We start from the raw sequence: 17,916 nt of genomic DNA, 5'->3' as shown, positions 1-17,916 counted from the left end.
GCTTAAAAAATTTAAAAGCTTTAACTACTTTAAAAGTAGTAGTACTAAAGTTTAAATTTTAGCTTACTTAATACTATAAATTTAAAAGTAAGTAAAACTTCTAGTTATATATTTTTTAGTATACTAGTAATAGACTTTTTCTTTTTAGAACTAGCTTATAAACTATAGAATTAATACTTTATTAATAAAACTTTACTAAGTACTTTTCTTTTAAAAAAAGAGGCTTATAAATATAAAGTAAAGTAGTTTATTCTTTTAGTTATTTTTCTAATTGTTTAGAAGATTAATCTAAAAGCTTTTTTCTAAAGCTTCTAGGTATATAAGAGCTTTACGTGTATATTCTTTATTCTAATCTTATTTCTCTACTTTGCGACGGGATAACCGTAGTACAAGGTTAAGGACGAGTTCTGAAGGTGCCATCTAAACACCGCTATGTACGCTCTGCATGTGGTTGTACGTCTCGCCTCCGCTGCTAAGCGTCTTCATGCAGAACCAGCAGATGTGTGCCTGGCACGAGGTGCATGTCATGTGATTGCAACCATCCGCTTTCTCGATCGGCACCCCGCACTTTGGGCAGTCTCGTACATCATGGTCTTTCTTCCATTTCGTGAGCTTCTCGTCTTCCTCCATGGCAGCTCTCATCAGAGCTTTGTTGGTCTCACAAGTGTGCCCGTCATGGGGTCCTTGGTGGCAGCTAGTGCAGATGGAAGTGAGGCAGCCGTCGCAATCAAAGATTCGAGGGTTCTCAGCGCTTGAGATCCTGTAGAAACGATCGCAGTCGGGTGTAGAGCAGTAGTGAAATTCCGTGGGTCGGCTACGAAGGTATGACGTCAGGGATGTCTGGAGAAGATCATCGTATTCCGTTCCAGAAAGAACCTTCTTGACGTCGGAGAGATACAATGGAGCGTCACAAACAGCGTCCTCACCGAGACATTTGACCGGGAAAGAGTCGGCAAACGTGCATTGCGAAACCAAGCAGGAGTTGCAATACGCGTGGCTGCAAAACGTCTTGATAGGGTCTTCCGGTGGGGTGAAGCAGACCGGGCAGAGTAGCTCGCCGTCGTCCTCGCTGTTGGATAGCCCGGCGGTTTGCGTTTCCAATGAAGACGATGTACACGATGCGAGAATCTTCTGTACCTGGACCGCATCTTCCGCGGAGCCTTCGACGATAATTCGCTTTGGGGTGTTGATGATGTCTAGCTTCACTTTGTCCTTCCCTAAAGCGGCGACAACATTTCGAAATCCACCTTTGAGGGCAAATGCCAAAGCCTCGGGATGAAGAATGACGGTGTGAGACTGCTCCCTCAATTCTGCACACTTAGCCACCAGAGCACTTTCGACTCGTTCGATACCCATGTGATCTCCGTATAGTCGAAGGACTGATCGACGTGAATCTTGGTGGATGAAGACCCCATGTGAGGCTCCCAGATCGTTCAGAAAGTTCTTTGACGAAGGCCTGAAGTAGAATGGATCTGTGATCGGGCCATGTCCGTCGGTGGCGATCTGACCAGCAAGGAGCTTCTCCACGGCCGACTTGGCTTTGGCAACTGGTTCTCTGGACTGGCCGAAGATGCGGACTTGGGTGTATTGTTTGCCCAGAGTCTTGTAGCTCTTGATTTGAACGTAATCCGTTCGCCATATTTGGTCGACTAGAGGGTCAAGCTGTGGTCCAATGGCTGCTAGGATTCGAGAGGAGACCGACAGTTTGATGGAAACCAGAGGAGTGACCTGCATCTTTTGTTCGAGCTGGGATCGAGAATAGTTTCGTGCATCTTCTTGACCGCATTTCGTGCTGCCTCTGCTTCGCTAAACTTGGCGATGATCTTCGTTCTACTTCCTCCCTTTTGGGGATGAGGAATACACTCTTCGATGAGGGTACCGTGCGATCGAAGTTGCGTGATAGCTCTTTCCTCTAGTTGCTTCGCAGTGAGATTGTGAGAATGAGGTCCCCAAGTCACCTTAGTGGGCGGTGGATAAGGAAGAAAGCGTCGAAGTCCCGCTTCATTCGTGTTCAGGTCTAGATTGCCTATTTGCAAAGACCGAACTGGTTGATAGGTGACATCGAGCTTCCGGCCCTGGAATTCATTTGAATTCGGGCGCTCCATGCGCTCGAGCGCCCGCTTCGCTTTCCAGTCTGCGTCATATTCGAGATAAGCCACCTTAGAAGGATTGAACCATGAACATGTTACGCTGGTGAGCTGAAGCCGATTCATTCCGGATGCTGTCTCTCCTGCAACTTGCATTTTCGATGCGCGAAATTCGAAATCCCCAAGACGAACCGGAGTGTTCTGAAGACACTGGAGAAGCTTGTTGGCGAAGCCTGGATCACGGACTTTGATCACAGCTGTCTTATGGAGCTTCTCAGGGATGTGTCTGAAGGGAACACAATCGTGAGTCACCTGGGGAAAGCCCCTGTTGATCAAGAAGTCGACTAGATCCTGTACAGATGTATGTGGCGATAGGTCGGATGTGAACACGGCGGAGAAGTCCGATATCAAAGAGATCTTAGAAACAGATGCACCGTTGGCGAACTCCACGGTAGCCCCTCCGATCGTCCTTGGTATTTCGGTCTCATCATGCTCCTTGGAGGAAGGATCGGCGCGCGCCGAACTGGGTGCAGTGAGGCCGACGTCTTTGATGGGCGTGTGATCCGACAGCGTCTTCGGCATGCCTAGATTCTCTCGAATCTCATGACTGAAGGGACATTGCTCGCCCATATTACAGATGCCCCTCTGGAAGTACCTACACTGTATACTCGGCCTGGTATCCCTCGATGCAGAACGGAAGTCTGTAGATGTAACTGTGGTCGGATTTGAATGCTCGAAATTACAGAAGTGTCCCTTAGTACATGTGCCTTGGAGATAGAATTTGCAAGGTATCTTCGCTCTTGGAACAGAGCCGCCCGACTGCGAACGGGTAACAGGTTCCGCTTTGCGTTCGGAGGAGGGGGGGTTGGAGACCGTATCGGGATGGTGGAAGCGACACGTCGACCCGTTGACGCAACGTCCAGCGACGAAGAAGTGGCATATCTTGTTCGCCATTTTCGAGAAGGCGTGGTAAGGCGGGGTTCGAGTTTGGGCTCCAGCGTCGTTTTGCTCAAAGTTCGAATGGACTGTGTAACGTCAAGTAGGCCAATCGCACATTGCGGCGCCGGGCCAACTTCATCATGTGACGTAGTATCACGCGTTTTAGGCAGCAGCGATACGCGCCTAGTAAAAATTACCGTATGCAGCAGAACGAGTATGACGCATAGCTCGCTTGATTATCGCCCGCACCGGGGTCACCCGCTAAGTACCTTTCTACTCACTTACATTGTTCCATTTCGCTATCAAGCGATACTGTTAGCGTAGGTGGTACGTTCATCAGTGGGTTATCAAACGACGGTCTGCTTCGCGACCATAAGCCTGCCCTCCACTCCGACATGGCTTTTGGAGTCAGTTCTCTGGTAGCGAGGTTTGGGGGGAAAAGATTCCCAGTGAGCCTTAGGTACCAAGGCGCAGAGGTTGCAGAGCTCAACCCCGTTGGCTCGACATTGTTCAGTCGAGTGGTCGCAGCGGAGCACGTCGAGAACGCACGGTTTCTACTTGACACCCAGCGTTAGCGGGTTCTGTTCGCAGCAGAAGCAGACACAAGCTTGCACACCGCCGTGTCCGGCTCCGGGCATCGAGACATGTTCAAACTCATCGTCTCGTACGTGAGCCAGATGGATGAAAAGGAGTCTTTGCTTGAAGCCAGAGATGAATCAGGCTACACGCCCTTTCACAAAGCTGTGCTAGTTTGGAGAAGCCAGAACACCCTGAAGATCCTTGAAGAGATGGGGGCCAACATTGAAGCAGTGCATGGGGAGGGTGAGACCCCACTGCAGACCGCCGTTCGCAACCAGAACGCTGGCTTAGTCTTACATCTTCTTCGAAGTGGCGCCAAGCCTCAAGTCAAGTCGAAGGATGGACTGGATATCTTAGAGCTTGCTGAGGTCTCCTTCTTGAAGAAGTTCGTCGAACACAGGAAAGCGGGAAAGAACAAAGCTGTGTATTTGTTAGCCTGCGACAGAGACGACAACTATTTCCAACGGTCTAGCAGGACCATGGAGGAGGTTGACATGGCCAAGATCGACGTGATCAAGACACTGCTTCAGTCTTGTTTATCGGGACGACTCTTCAGTCATGCGCAAAATGAGCAGCGCGTCTAGAGAACATTGGGTGGTGTAACGTTAGTGAAAACGCTTCTCTGTCATGTTACTTCGGTATGCGGTCAATGACGCAGACTGCTACATACTCTCAATTTTAGTCCCCTTCCTACAGTCACTTTCAAATAGCACGAGTATAGCTTGATCGCAAGGATGCAAATAAAAAACGTCAAATTCTAGGGTATCGTGTCTCATCTAAACTAAGTGTTGTACAAATGCGCAGTCTAATGCCTCCATCCAATCATTACGTTCATTTCCTGTTCTCAGCTACGCTCGCGTCATCACCGACCACGACGATCGCTGGCGCAGCACCAGCTTCAGCCTCGCTCTCCTCACTCTTCGTCTTCTTGAAGGTGAACAAGGTCTTGACCTTGCTCATACCCGTGCAACACCATCGATACACGACGACGACAGGCTTGCCGACAACACGCGCGATGGCAGCGAACCACTCATCGGGGAAGTATCTGATGAGTACTGCCCATGGAATGCAGACAAAACCGACGACGATGCTGATAGCCCATTGTGTACCATCGATACCTCCTGGCTTGATCTGGAATGCGCGACCACCGACAAAGACGATGAGAACCTGGAGGCCGATGATCATGACAACGATGCCAATGAAGAACCAGTTCCTGAATACACCCTCGAGCACGTTGAGCTTGTTGTCCAGACGCCTGTTGTTGAAGATGTTGAAGATTTGCATCCAGACGAAAGCGTTGAAGATGACGGTGTCGAGCTCGAGTTGCTTGTTGGGGTCGGAGAGGTCGTAGCCAAGGATGTCGCCGCCAGCGAAGTATAGCACGAAGATGACAGTGATCTTGTAGATGTTCTGGCCCATTATTTGCTTCCACATCGTTGTTGTGATGAGAGGGCCTTTGCCCTGCGGTGGGCGGTCGAGGATCTTCTCAGTCGGTGGGTCGGTAGCGAGGGCGAGGGCGGCGAAGGTGTCCATAATGAGGTTGACCCAAAGAAGCTGTACGGCTCTGAGGGCTGGCTTCATCTCGTCATCGTAGACCGCGGTCACGAACGCGAGGACCACAGCAGTGATGTTGACAGTGATTTGGAACTACGTTTGTTAGCTGGCTGGAATGAACTGGAAGATCGTGTATGGCTTACTTGGAGGAACTTCTGGACGGCGTCGTTGACAGCCCTACCCCACATCAACGCGGTGATGATGGAGGCAAAGTTGTCGTCCATGAGAATGATCGAAGAGGCTTCCTTGGCAACCTCAGTGCCAGAGACCATGGAGAAGCCAACGTTGGCTGCTTTCAGTGCTGGGGCATCGTTGGTACCGTCACCGGTCACAGCGACAATCTCGCCAAGGGTCTTGAGACGCTGAACAAGGATGCGCTTGTCTTCAGGCGATGAGCGGGCCAGCACCTGTAGTCGCGGCAGCACCTCATCGAGCTGCTCTTCAGTAAGGCGGCGGAAGTCTGGTCCCTCCATTACCAACCCGCCCTCGGTATAGATCAGGCACTCAGTCGCGATCGCTCGCGCAGTTTGCATGTTGTCACCGGTAACCATCCTGACCGTGACACCAGCCTTCTGTGCCTTGCGAACAGCCTCGGGCACACCAGGGCGAACGGGGTCCTGAATACCAACTAGCCCGAAGAATGTAAGATCGCGCAGCAGGGAGGCGAAGTCGACACTGCCACCCTCAGTGAGCGTGGCGTTGACCGGTGGCCATTGCTCGAAGTCGCGGTACACTAGTCCGATAGTCCTGAGAGATCGGTTCGCGTATGCGTTGATCGCTTCGGTCAGTACCTGGCGGTGCTCTTGCGATAGCGACTCTGTCTCCAGTGACTCGAAATGCGCAAATGCAGAGGCAAAGCTGAGGAGGATCTCAGATGCACCCTTGACGACGAGGCGGTAGTGTCCGTTCGGAAGCCTCACAACGGCACCCATGCACTTCTTAGCCGAGTCGAAGGGGAACATGTGTACCACCTGCTCGCTGTCGCGGGTCTCTGACAGCGAGACGAGTCCGAGATGTTCCTTGGCGAGCTCAAGTAGCGCAGTCTCAGTCTTGGATCCGACGAAGACAGACTTGCCGTCCTCTTGGCCTTCGAAAGCTGTAGAGTTGATTGCGATGGACTGGATGAGAAGCTGCTTTGCAGCAGCCGAGACCTTAGATGCCCATGCCGAAATGGTTTGGTCCTTCTCTGAGGCGGCGTCCGCGTGAACGAAGCTGGTGGTGCCGAAAGTGCCGGCAACGACCGTCATTCGGTTTGTTGTCTGTGAGGTATTAGCATATGTTCGTGTCCAATCGAGAGATAGCACTTACCAAAGTACCGGTCTTGTCTGAGCAAATGGCTGTAGCATTGCCCATAGTCTCACATGCGCGCAAGATTCTGACAAGGTTGTTCTCCTTCAGCATTTTGGTCGTCGCAAAAGCCAGCGCCAGCGTGACTGCTAGTGGGAGACCTTCTGGGACTGCTACCACGATAATGGTAACAGCAACGATGAGGATATCCATAAACGCTGAACCTTTCTGAGATGCAGATCGGGTATCACCAGATAGCCCACCAACAAAACGGAAGAGAAGGACAAAGAAGAGGAGACCAGCAGCTGCAGTTCCGAGGTAAGCGATAGCCATGGCAAGCTTAGCGAGCTTCGCCTGTAGTGGTGTCTCCTCGATCTCGACGCGGACAGACATCATGATGCGGCCAAAGCTGCTATTCTCTCCGACAGATGTCGCCATGAAAGTACCGACGCCCTCGAGAACCTTTGCGCCGGAGATGACGAAGGGGTCAAGGCCCTTGGTGGACTGACCGGACTCAAGTGCTTTCATGACAGCGGCACCTGGTGTCTTGCGCATGGCGTCTGATTCTCCCGTAGCAGAAGACTCGTCGCACTTGACGTCGGAGCCATCCACAAAGATTCCGTCGACTGGAATGACATCGCCAGGCTCCAGGTGTATGATGTCGCCGGCTAGGACGTCGTAGATGCTGATCATAGCGGTCTTTCCCGATCGTGTGACTTTGATATCGCGTTGTTCCTTCTTCGCGTTGAGCTTTGCGAATGCTGCTTCCTTTTGCCAGTCATTTACGGCGGTGACGAGTACAACGATGACGATAGCTACTACAATTGCGCAACCCTCGACCCAGTCGACAGGTGTGGGAGATCCCGGTGGATGTTCCGCACCAAACGTTTCGTAGAGTCCGAGTGCTAGCGAGATGGCAGCTGCAACAGTAAGAACTATGAGTACAGTGTCATTGTACGCGTTCCAGACAAGTCTCCATAGAGGGGTGACCTTCTTCGGTGGTAGTACGTTCCGTCCGTGTATGCGTATGCGATCCTCGAAGGGCTTTCCGTCACTTGGCGGTCGACTTGATTCTTTCTCCTTTGTAGGTGTCTGTGGATTTGTTGCTTCGTCGAAGGAAATGTGTCTCGCAACTGTCGATTCGTCGGCACTCAGACCGGAATGAGTGTCTGATTGTAGTCCGGCTGCGATACCGTGGATGCCTCCCAATGCTTGATATACAGGAAGCGATTTGGGGTTCAACAGTTTGCTGAGCTGTGATGGTGTGAAGGCGAAGGGGTTGTTCGTGTCGGCTTTAGCTTCAGCGCGCAACTCATTTTGCAACGCTGCATCGTAGTCTCCTACTACCGTCGATGCACCACTTGTGGACGCATTGCTTGGTGATATTGGTGTCCGGAAGGGGTCTGATGTTTGTGATGTGACCGTGTCTGCCTGACTCAGAGCACGCTGTCGCGTGTTGATTTGGAGTGTCGGAGGGGCAAGTTTGCCGGACTCCATATTTGAAGTATGATAGTGATAATGCAAATGGACCGCTGGAAAGATGCAGTTGATGATCGTAGTTTAAAGAAATAGAAACTATGTGATAACAGTATAAGAGCTGGATTGTAACAAGGCGGAGGACGGAAGCCTCTCAAGCTGCCATATACTCTTTCAAGGTTGAAGCGGGCTGTGTAAGTGTGGGCCACCCCAAGACTGCCAGGCGCTTGGTGCGCGATATTGGTCTACCTGATGTGATACGTACTCCGCCAGAGCCTCGCTTGGCACCTAGTAGCCTCCTGAGGAACGATCATTCCGCGGCGTTTTTTTGCCTTCGCGGCCTAGGTGACATCTACACATCGAACACTTGGTAGAATGACCGAGAACTCAGCCCTCCGCCTACGTCGCTTCGATGGTTGAGCTGTAGACTTGTCGCCAAGGAGGCGAGATTTGATGCTTTTGGCCACTAACGGCGTTCATAGCGAGATGAGCGGCTGTCAAGAAGTCCGGTGGTCTTGGAAGGGGGCAGTGCAAACCCCATCCGAGCGCAATGAAGCGCGGAGGCCCTCAGCGTCCGCTTCCATCACATCGCTATGGACGACTGCACAAAGACTGTTGAAACAGAAACAAGGTGAGAAGAAGGAACAAGCGATAGTCTGAAGTCACGATTGAGTGTCGCTTCGATGTCCAACGTGCAGATCAGGACGAGGCTAGCAGGGCTTAACCTGCGCCACGGTGGCGCCACTGAGGCTTTGCTCGTCGCTTAGCCATCTTTGGTTTAGCTTACTCGACTCTCAGCTGCTCCAGCCTACCTATACAACATCTCTGCCTGGGGCTGTCATCAAGAGATCAGGTATTCAGCCTTCTGCTCGTGTCGCTTCGAGGTGACAGGGACGTAGACGTATAGGACCTTGTCGATAGTCCATGTAGAGACTCGCCTCCCATGGGCACCTTGAACCAGAACCCCGATAGCATGATCGATTAGGCCGATAGAACTTTGGATCGCACATCGCCGTCTGAATCTCTTGAACATGCTTTGGAAGGTCTCATCCGTGGGCATATGCCCGATGAAACTTCCATGTCTCCGTCGAGACATGCTTTGCCGCCTCAGGCTAACTTGACATGACGTCCAATCACAATTGACCAGCTGCACTCATCAGATTCTGCCTTGTCTTGGAAAGCGCCTGTTCGGTCTTATGTCGTGCGCATCTCGTCACACCCTCCGCTCAGTAATCTCAGCGGGGCAAGAATGACAGCGACGATGAGAAGCGTGTTCTGGGCGTGCGCATCAAGGTGGCCGTCATCGAAGCTAGAAGAGCATTATGGCTGAACCTGTGGCGCAGTCGCTGTGGCGCATTATCTTCGAACACGGGGCTGCCGAGGTTCGACTCATTGGGATCCGGCGACTGCTTTTCGCGAGGAAATTGTCAATCTAGATGGTCGGAGGCGAAGTAGAAAGGAGACGCAAGGATACACCCGAGGAGGTTGGGACATGTCATCAAAGGAGAGAGAGATGATGTCATACGTGGGTGCACAGACTGTTTGCCGCTTGCGACCTGGCAGCTGGACGCTCGTCCTCGCGCATGCCTGATTTCAAGTTTGATTGCGGAAGCCTGGACGGCTATGCTTCGCACTGCGCCCATCTCGCCTTGTCAAGGCTGCAACTTCAACAAAAGACCTTCAGATTATACGACAAAGAGTTTTGGTTTCCGACCGCCTGGATCTCAAAGCACTGTCTCGGCGGATGTCCATTTCACGCCTCCAGTAATCCCTTGTGAAGAATGAACTCGGGATCCACCGCAGGGGCCTTGATATACGGCATATCCCTCGTCTGCTCCAGATGCACGCTGCCATATCGCAGCAGCCCTGCCAACGTACCAGGCGCAGCATCTATACCCTCATTTTCCGGAAGGTCCAGCAACGTGCCAATATGAATCGTTTCGCCCAGCCCTTTGCCATGTGTGATCTTCTGCATCACACTCTGCGTCAACATCCCCCACGTGGCCTTCTTCGCCTTCTCGTACACCGCGTCGGACTCGTCAGCACCCACGCTCATGGCCAAAAGCTTCAAAAAGTCTGCGCTAATATCGAAGCCAAGAGTGTGCTCAGCAGGAAAGTCTTCAGATAGCGCATGCCACAGCAAGACCTTCTCAGCCCAGTAGGTGACGCCATCGAAACCACCGTTAGGCTCTTGCAACCACGTCAAGCGTATCCAGGCGAGGCACTGCCCAATGTACCCGATGAGAGTCGGCTCGTCGACTTTCCACTCCCATTTAAATCCGGAGTCTTGAAGATCCTTGCTATTCATCTGCTTGATGAAGCTGATGAGAGGCGACTGCACCACGCCAGTAAAATCGGTACGTCCCTTCCAGAGCTCCAGGAAGATCAGGTGCCTGTTTCACAGTCAGTCTGATGAATCATGGCTGAGTGGGTATAACGCGCCATTTCTTGATGAACTCGTCGCTTTTTCGAGAGGCGACGACATGATTCGCCATGAACTGCCCATACACCAGTGGCGCAGCGACTGTAAACGGGCTGCTGTCGTCCCCAAGCTGGTCCCAGCAGACTTTGTCGAGGTTGCGGAACACAATGCATCCGACGTCCATCCAAACGCCACCATACGTGTACAGTGCTGCGCCACGCAGGAAATCGGCGCTATGAGGACCTACGTATGGCCCCGTCATCGTACCCTTCACGAAGGTCTCCGGAAGAAGGTCGGTCGATATCCAAGTCAACGCGTGATTTGGCGAGTCTGGTACCGTGTCGAGCACGCGAATCGTCCACCCAGGGCCGTGAAGTCGCACCCAGTTGATGATGTTGCGCTGTGTCCATGTTGGCATCTGCTGTACGCCCGCATGCCAGAACGTCCAAATGTTCTTCTCGGACGTGATGGGTGCATGCTTCGTCAAGGAATCCAGAATCTCGGCATCGGTACGGCTGTCCTTCGACTCCACATATTTTAGCTGTGACTGGTACTCTTCTGGGATCTGGTACGTGGATTCCGCCATGATGCACGTGGAAAGAGGGTCGATGATGCACGTGATGATGCAGTCACCTAGGTATCCAATGCAGCCAAAGGACACTGTATACTTCGTTACGCGACTCGTGGGAGCTAAGGCACGCTTTTATATGGCTCTGAGGGTAGCGATCGGTCAATTGAGCTGCACAGCTCATCCATGCGTTGTGTTTCATTCACGGATTTAACCGCAAACACAGCATGATAGGAAGCAGGGTAAAGTGCAAACATGCATTTATCTCGCGCGCAACGTCGCTCCAAAGCATGACGAATCTGCCAATAGTTCGACAGAAGGGATTTTGGTCCGAGATAAGCGCCAAGAGTAATGTCGTGTAACGGGTTCGACGTTGGTTGTTCGCCATGATCGTCAGCTCGTCATACTGCTTCAGTGTATGACTGCGTTTCAGTAATCTTGACCCTGCGGCCTTCCTGGGCAGACAGGGGGTCATTGTCAGGGTATGTAGGTACTATGGTTGTTGATAAGTCGTGATTGCTGGACATCAGCGGCTTCCTGACCTACGTGCGACAAGGTACGAGTAAAGTCACACCACTTATGCGACTACTACTGCCAATCAAAGGAGTCTTCTCATGGTACTTACCATGATAATATACACACAACAGCTCTATCGTACATCTCAGTCTTCCACCGTTTCCAACCCTACTCCCTCAACCTCAAATGATACGTCTCCAACTGCTCCTCCGTCATGCGATTCGGACTCTTAACCAGCTGGTCCTCTCCTCTCCCGCTCTTCGGGAAGGCAATGACATCCCTCACGCTATCCCTGTTGCACATAACAGCCATCAACCGATCCCATCCCAGTGCGATGCCCGCATGCGGCGGGCAGCCGCTCCTCAACACATCAAGCAGATGCCTGAAGTCCTCTACACGTTCAGGCTTCATCTTGAGAATGTCTTTAAAGATGAACTCTTGCATAGCGGCGGAGTGGATACGGCGACTGCCACCGCCGAGCTCGACGCCGTTGACGACGATGTCGTAATGTGCTGCTACGGCGGAAGAGGGTGAAGTAAGTAGCAGGTCGACGTCCTCGGGTGTCTTCGGTGCGGTGAACGGGTGGTGCGTTGATGAGAAGCCCGCTGAGCCACCTTGGCCCGGTTCACTGTCGCTCGACGGGGTGAACAATGGGAAGTCTGTGATCCAGACGAATTTAGCACTCTTAGGTGCTTCAATCAGTCCCTTTGCTATGGCTGCTTTGTGGAGAGCAAGACGCAGGTTTCCCAGCATGGTTGAGCCGCCCGAGAAGGGCGCATTAGGTCGTGCCTGGAGGACAAGAAGGTCGCCGTTTTCTACCGCCAGCGCTTCCGGGCCTTCCATCACGTATTGGTAGCCCAGTGGTCCAAGGCCTTGCATGGGCTGTGAAACATCACCGATGAAGATACCCGGTTGACCGTCGGGGTTGTCGAGGAAGACTTTTCCGTCCGGGCTGTCAAGAAAGTCGGCGACGAACTTGCGGGTCGTTTTAGGGTCATCTGATATGCGTATCTTCATGGCATCGACGACCGGATCTTGGAGAGAACTGATCTTGCCAATCAAATCGGCTGTCAGGTGTTTCGTAATGGTGTGAATCTGTACTCATTAGCTTGATGAGACAGCTAGGTAGCGTCAGCTACGCACCTTTGCCTTGAATCTTAGGTCTGGTTTGTCAGATCCATATGCAGCCATTGCTTCCTGATAGGTCATTCGCGCAAACTTCTTCTCCTTCTTTATCCCAAGGACTTTATACCACAGATCTCTCAGTAGAGCTTCTGTCTCGTGCATGACATCTTCCTCGTTAGCGAAAGACATCTCCATATCGAGCTGTTCCAGTTAGCGGAGTCTTCATCAGAGATATGATAGTACTGACCTGGGTGAACTCTGGCTGCCTGTCGGCCCTCAGATCCTCATCTCGGAAACACCTAGCAAATTGGTAGTATTTCGTGATGCCCGATGCCATGAGTATCTGCTTGTATTGCTGTGGGCTTTGTGGCAGCGCGTATGCCAATCCCTTCTGCCGTGTCGGCACGAGAAACTCTCTTGCGCCCTCAGGAGTCGATTTGAACAGTATCGGCGTTTCGATCTCCTTCCAATTGTAATGGTTCAAGTGCAGTCTTGCTCTAGCCATGGCTTTCGACCGTTGGAAGAGATCGTCGCGCAATTTCGAGTCTGTGCGAAGCTGTAGATGCCTTTGGTCGGGGCCAAATACAGTGTCATCCTTTATGATGATATCGTCCGATATGTTGTTAAGTGGCTGGACATGCTCCACGGCGATCTCCCGGGTACCGAGCAGGTTCATACCCGCGAATGTGTCGGTCTTGGCCCCTTTGCGCTCAACTAGCTTTCCTCGGACTATGACGGGAGTCCACTCTTTCAACAACCGCAGGGTTTTATGGGCGTCCGGTCCCTCCGCTTCATTGTCTAGAGGTTTAGAGACGAGTTGTACACATACGCCTTGGTTCTTGTGGCGAAGCATCGTGAAAGAGAGTTTGCTGCTAACATCTCGCCGTGCGCTGATATAACCGGAGACCTCAACTTCCGTGCCAGGAGGACTATGAGTGGCTTTATTCCATTCATCATTTAGATCCTTCCATGAGGATGGTCGAACTACGACTTGGTGAGCAAATGCATTTGATATGTCGATGAAGTCATACTAGTAGCCTTGAAATCATCAAGAGTTTTCTGCAGATTTTCATCATGATTGCGTGTCTGCGAAGTCGCGAAGCCTCGCGTTGCGTGCCCCCGACAAAGGCCTACACGACCCGGCGTGGTCCCGTGATGGGGTGTTCGACAAAACCGCGAAATCTCTGCGTAGGAGCTGCGCAAGCCGTTGTCCCGTTTCAGCACACCTCGTGAAACACGTGCAAGACTCATAGTGTATTGCAGCGAGCGATCGAGCTCTTGCAGGTATCAGCGCGATTTCGATATCTCCAACGAGCGCGCAGCCAAATCTCGAAAACACGCCAAGCCCCACCCGCCACTAGCCCCACAAAGGTTAGCGTCCGCCCAGACCATGCTGCAGAAGCTTCAAAAGGTTTCCGGCGCCCACACCCAGTTCCTCTCGCTATCCCTCCAGTTTATAACACGTAAGTCACCCTGCTGTCGCGAATTTCCCTTGCGCCAATACTAACAAACCCGCCAGATGATGAAAGCCTAGCGTGTATCAGCTGAGCAGCTCTCCTCATCCGCCTTTGAACTCTTCCTTTCGGGGGCTTAAGTGGTTCATTGGTAGATTTGGATGTGGTTGCATGACTTCCGCGTCCGGCACACACACCTTGTTACATAACGGACGCTTTGACGGCATCTCTGATTCAATAAACTGGTCGGTGTCCTATACATACCGCGCACCCCGCACGCGACGCTCTTTCGACGGCCTTTGCGGCGCAATGAACACCGCCTTCGCGATCGAGGCGCGCAACGGCGCAACCTCATACCCGGTGGAAAGGGCTGTGTATACTAAAATGGATAGCAATACAATCAAGTTTTCCATGTTGCGCATGACATGTGAGTACCGGATACGTGATGTGGGAAGTGAGAGGATGAGCTCTTGAGGACCTGCGTTCAGCGCGAGGTACTCGACGACATCATCGCCGCAATTACTGCGAGTGGAGAAGTAGACCATCTTCTATCAACTCTCCTCAGTCGGCGAAAGAGTAACGCTTTGTCAATTACCCCTCCACCAATGCTCTATGGGAAGAGGGGCGTAAAACACTTGCGACATACCTATGCAATTGTGATTCCGGTGGAAGCCATCAGTAGAGGGGCCTTGCGCGTCGGCGTAGCTTTGGACCGTGCAATGTCTGCTTCTTGATTGTTCGGACGTCGATAGACCGCTCGTACCTGGAGACTTCATCCACCTTTGCACGGCCTTGACCATGTCTCCGATGAAGCAGACATCAAGGGCATTGGCGTTCTACGTAGTGGCGTAATGAGGCTTGTTAGAACTCATGTTTCGGATCCGAAAGGATTCGTTCGTTGGTCGGCGCAGTGCGAAAGAGGTAATAGTCGAAAGCCGTCGATTGTAGGTTTCGGATCCGAATCACCTTCGTGGTGGTAATCCCTTGGCCATAACTTCGGATCCGAGACATCGGAAGCATATAGACGTTTATGCAGGCCAAAAGAGGCAATTTGTCTATAGCCACCGAATGCTGATTTCGGATCCGAGTCACCCTTACGGTTGTAATCCCTTGGCCATAACTTCGGATCCGAGACAACGCAATCAAGTGTCCTCTGGTTCGGTCGATTTTTTCGGAGACAACGCAAGCATGTAGACGTTTGCGCATTTCAAAGGAGGCAATTTGTTGAAAGCTGTTGATTGCTACATTCGGATCCGAGCCAAACCAAGCTCAAAGATAGACATCTACTCAGTCTACATCAGGCGATTTGTCGAAAGGCGTCGATTGTTGGTCTCGGATCCGAAAACGCTGGTTGCGGTATAATGAAGCCAAGGCTTACACTCCTGCATGTGATTCGGATCCGAGCCAAAGCACGCTTAGATGAAGATATCTACGCGGTCCAAAAGAAGCAGTTTGTCGAAAGCCGTTGAATGCGGCTTTCGGATCCGAGCCAAAGCAAGTCTAAGGGTAGGCGTCCACTCGAGGTCATGCATCGAAAGCCGTCGATAGTTGGTTCGGATCCGAGCCAAACCAAGCACTTCCGGATCCAGGCTAAAGCAAGGTTAAAGATGGACGGCTACGCAGTCTAAATGAGGCAGTTTGTCAGGAACTGTTGAATGCTGCTTTCGGATCCGAGCCAGAGCGGGCTCGGATATGAGCGTCCGGATCCGAGCCAAAGCAAGCTCAAAGATGAGCGTCCACTCGCATTCAGTGTAAGCCACTCACACCTCTAATGAGAACTTACTGCTCGCTGCAATGTGCACTGAGTGATGTCAAGTCTTGTGTCATTTTGTAAAGAAATAGAAGAGATCCCCTAGGTAGCGAACCATCACCATGCCCAGTCCCTTCCATCAAGCCCGCAACGCAGCGACACCCAATTACAGCTTCTCACGTATGTGGACAGAAACACACTTGGAGTATGAAATGTGGTAGGAAACAGCATGGCCAATACAAGGCGCTACCGAATATACTCTTCGGCTGCTTGTCATCCTATGCGCTCGGCGAACGGCGCGACCCTGAGCTCGAGCTAGTCGACGAGCCGGTCTATGACTCCGAGCTGCCCGACTCCGCACTCGGTCCATTGCGGTAGCTCGAGTCGGATGTCATCTCGTACGACGACGAGCCGCGGTTGTGGTGGGCGCGAGGCCGATCTTCGGGATGGTTGACCGTGTCGGATCGGTGGCCATCGAGCGTCTGCATATGTACCGGCAGCGGTGCCGCTGGCTTCTCAGTGTGGCCTGTGGAGGTAGAGAGGGTGCCAAAGGAAGGGATTGCTTGACGCTGGGTCATAGTAGGGTGTCTGGTGCCGGATCGCAGCTGCTTCGCAAAGTCATACTCGTCTGTTCCATCGGTCGCCTGACGAGCTGCAGAGGGGTTAGTGGTGTTTCCAGAAGAAGCATGGGAACATACCAGACGTGGCCTCGTAATGGGTAGAGCTTCGACCAGCTCCATGCTCGTGGTAAACTTCGCGGCCATCGTGGTCTGCGCCGGGATTGGCAGTCTCGTATTCGAGCATCTTCATCAGACGGTAGAAGATGCATGCTAGGATAGCGCCGAAGAGGGGTCCAATCCAGTAAATCCAGTGGTGTCCAGGCCATACACCGGTGACGACAGCAGGTCCGAAAGAGCGCGCTGGGTTCAGTGAGCCTCCAGTGAAGTATACACCTGTGTTTGTTAGCATTGATGTATTTGCAAACTTCGAATTTGGTACAGACCGGCCAGCTCCGCGATGAAGAGAGCAAGTCCGATGCCGATTGGCGCAACGAACGTCGCCTTGTGCTTCTCTGCCGCCAACATAAAGATGGTCAACAGCAACATGAATGTCAAGAACATCTCGATGAAAAGGCCTCGCGTTACTGAGGTTTCCTTGCTGAGGGTCGTGTTCACGGACAGTGGTCCTGGGAAGAGACCAGATACGATTGCAGCGGCAGTGATGGCTCCAAGAAGTTGCGCAATGATTAGCAGTAGGGCCTTCATCCATCCGAGTGCTCCGATGATACCCATGGCGACCGTGACCTAAGCCTCATCAGCGTGTCAACTTCTGCCAAGGAGCTTGCGTGTACATACAGCAGGGTTGAAGAGGCCGCCACTGATGCGAAAGAAGACCCAAACCGTGACTGCCAGCGAGAAGCCAAATGCCAACGAGATGTACAGCAAAGACCCAATGTCCATGGGTCTGGTACCGCGGAGGTTGTTGGCGACCTGTGTAGCAGCGAAGGCGAAGAAGAGGAAGAGGAAAGTGCCGACATATTCACCCGCGAAAGAGATGAAGAGATGGCGAGCTCTGTTGGGTAGCCACCCGAAACTAGCGAGGCGTGGCTCGCCCGGTCGATTGGGGTCCTCGGTGTATCTGGACTTCATGCCTGGCAGAACCATGACGCTTTACGAGGGGGCGGCTGGAGGTCATCAGTGTCAGATTCAGATTGGTGGATGCCACAAACGGGCTTCATACATGTGCGAGTGTGTAAAGGTAGGTCGTAGGTGATAGGCTCGTGAGCTGAGGTGGGTAGCCAAGCAGGTGAGACTTAGGAATGATATGAGTAGGAAAAGGGCTGCTGAGAGGTATGGAAGCTGGTAGTAGGATTGGGTATAAGAGGAGTTGAGGGTATGAGAGGCGTGTAGGCTGGGAAGTCGAACGAGGCAAGATATGGGAGCAGCGTGACGACACGAAGGGCGAGGGGAGGGCGCAGGCAGTCGTGAAGGTTATGTTGACGGGGTGCTTTCCGATCGAAACAGATCTTGTCATGAAGCAGAAGCCGCGAGCAGACCCAGATGATTGACGAGGAAGGAGCGGCCCATGATCAGAGTCTAGGTGACCGCGACATCTCCAGCAATATTACCTGGGAGACATCAAAAATGCCATTTCTTCGG

The 17,916-nt window shown here is 52.3% G+C and overlaps 5 protein-coding genes across 5 annotated transcripts; all 5 read right to left on the bottom strand.

Moving 5' to 3' along the window:
* Nucleotides 1-420: 420 nt before the first annotated feature.
* J4E88_002527 (uncharacterized protein) lies at nt 421-2,184 on the bottom strand (the record flags this gene model as incomplete). The annotated part of the gene is given in 3 exon segments (XM_049396188.1): nt 421-1,728; nt 1,782-2,159; nt 2,176-2,184. The coding sequence occupies 3 exon segments, from the start codon at nt 2,182-2,184 to the stop codon at nt 421-423; spliced, it is 1,695 nt and encodes a 564-aa protein (XP_049258592.1).
* A 2,252-nt stretch (nt 2,185-4,436) lies between these two features.
* Nucleotides 4,437-7,943, bottom strand: J4E88_002526 (uncharacterized protein; the record flags this gene model as incomplete). The annotated part of the gene is made up of 3 exons (XM_049396187.1): nt 4,437-5,252; nt 5,303-6,418; nt 6,468-7,943. 3 exons carry the CDS (start codon nt 7,941-7,943, stop codon nt 4,437-4,439), a joined length of 3,408 nt encoding a protein of 1,135 aa, XP_049258591.1.
* A 1,732-nt stretch (nt 7,944-9,675) lies between these two features.
* Nucleotides 9,676-10,930, bottom strand: J4E88_002525 (uncharacterized protein; the record flags this gene model as incomplete). The annotated part of the gene is made up of 2 exons (XM_049396186.1): nt 9,676-10,315; nt 10,431-10,930. The coding sequence occupies 2 exons, from the start codon at nt 10,928-10,930 to the stop codon at nt 9,676-9,678; spliced, it is 1,140 nt and encodes a 379-aa protein (XP_049258590.1).
* Nucleotides 10,931-11,596: 666 nt separating this feature from the next.
* Nucleotides 11,597-13,380, bottom strand: J4E88_002524 (uncharacterized protein; the record flags this gene model as incomplete). Its single annotated transcript, XM_049396185.1, has 4 exons — nt 11,597-12,523; nt 12,572-12,754; nt 12,801-13,351; nt 13,377-13,380. The coding sequence occupies 4 exons, from the start codon at nt 13,378-13,380 to the stop codon at nt 11,597-11,599; spliced, it is 1,665 nt and encodes a 554-aa protein (XP_049258589.1).
* Nucleotides 13,381-16,089: 2,709 nt separating this feature from the next.
* On the bottom strand, nt 16,090-17,421 carry J4E88_002523 (uncharacterized protein; the record flags this gene model as incomplete). Its single annotated transcript, XM_049396184.1, has 4 exons — nt 16,090-16,409; nt 16,456-16,710; nt 16,761-17,061; nt 17,113-17,421. 4 exons carry the CDS (start codon nt 17,419-17,421, stop codon nt 16,090-16,092), a joined length of 1,185 nt encoding a protein of 394 aa, XP_049258588.1.
* Nucleotides 17,422-17,916: the final 495 nt, after the last annotated feature.

Source organism: Alternaria novae-zelandiae (assembly GCF_023758075.1).
Source record: "Alternaria novae-zelandiae strain BMP 2774 chromosome Unknown scaffold_3, whole genome shotgun sequence".
NCBI classification, from domain to species: domain Eukaryota; kingdom Fungi; phylum Ascomycota; class Dothideomycetes; order Pleosporales; family Pleosporaceae; genus Alternaria; species Alternaria novae-zelandiae.
This window is presented reverse-complemented; position numbering and strand designations above follow the sequence as displayed.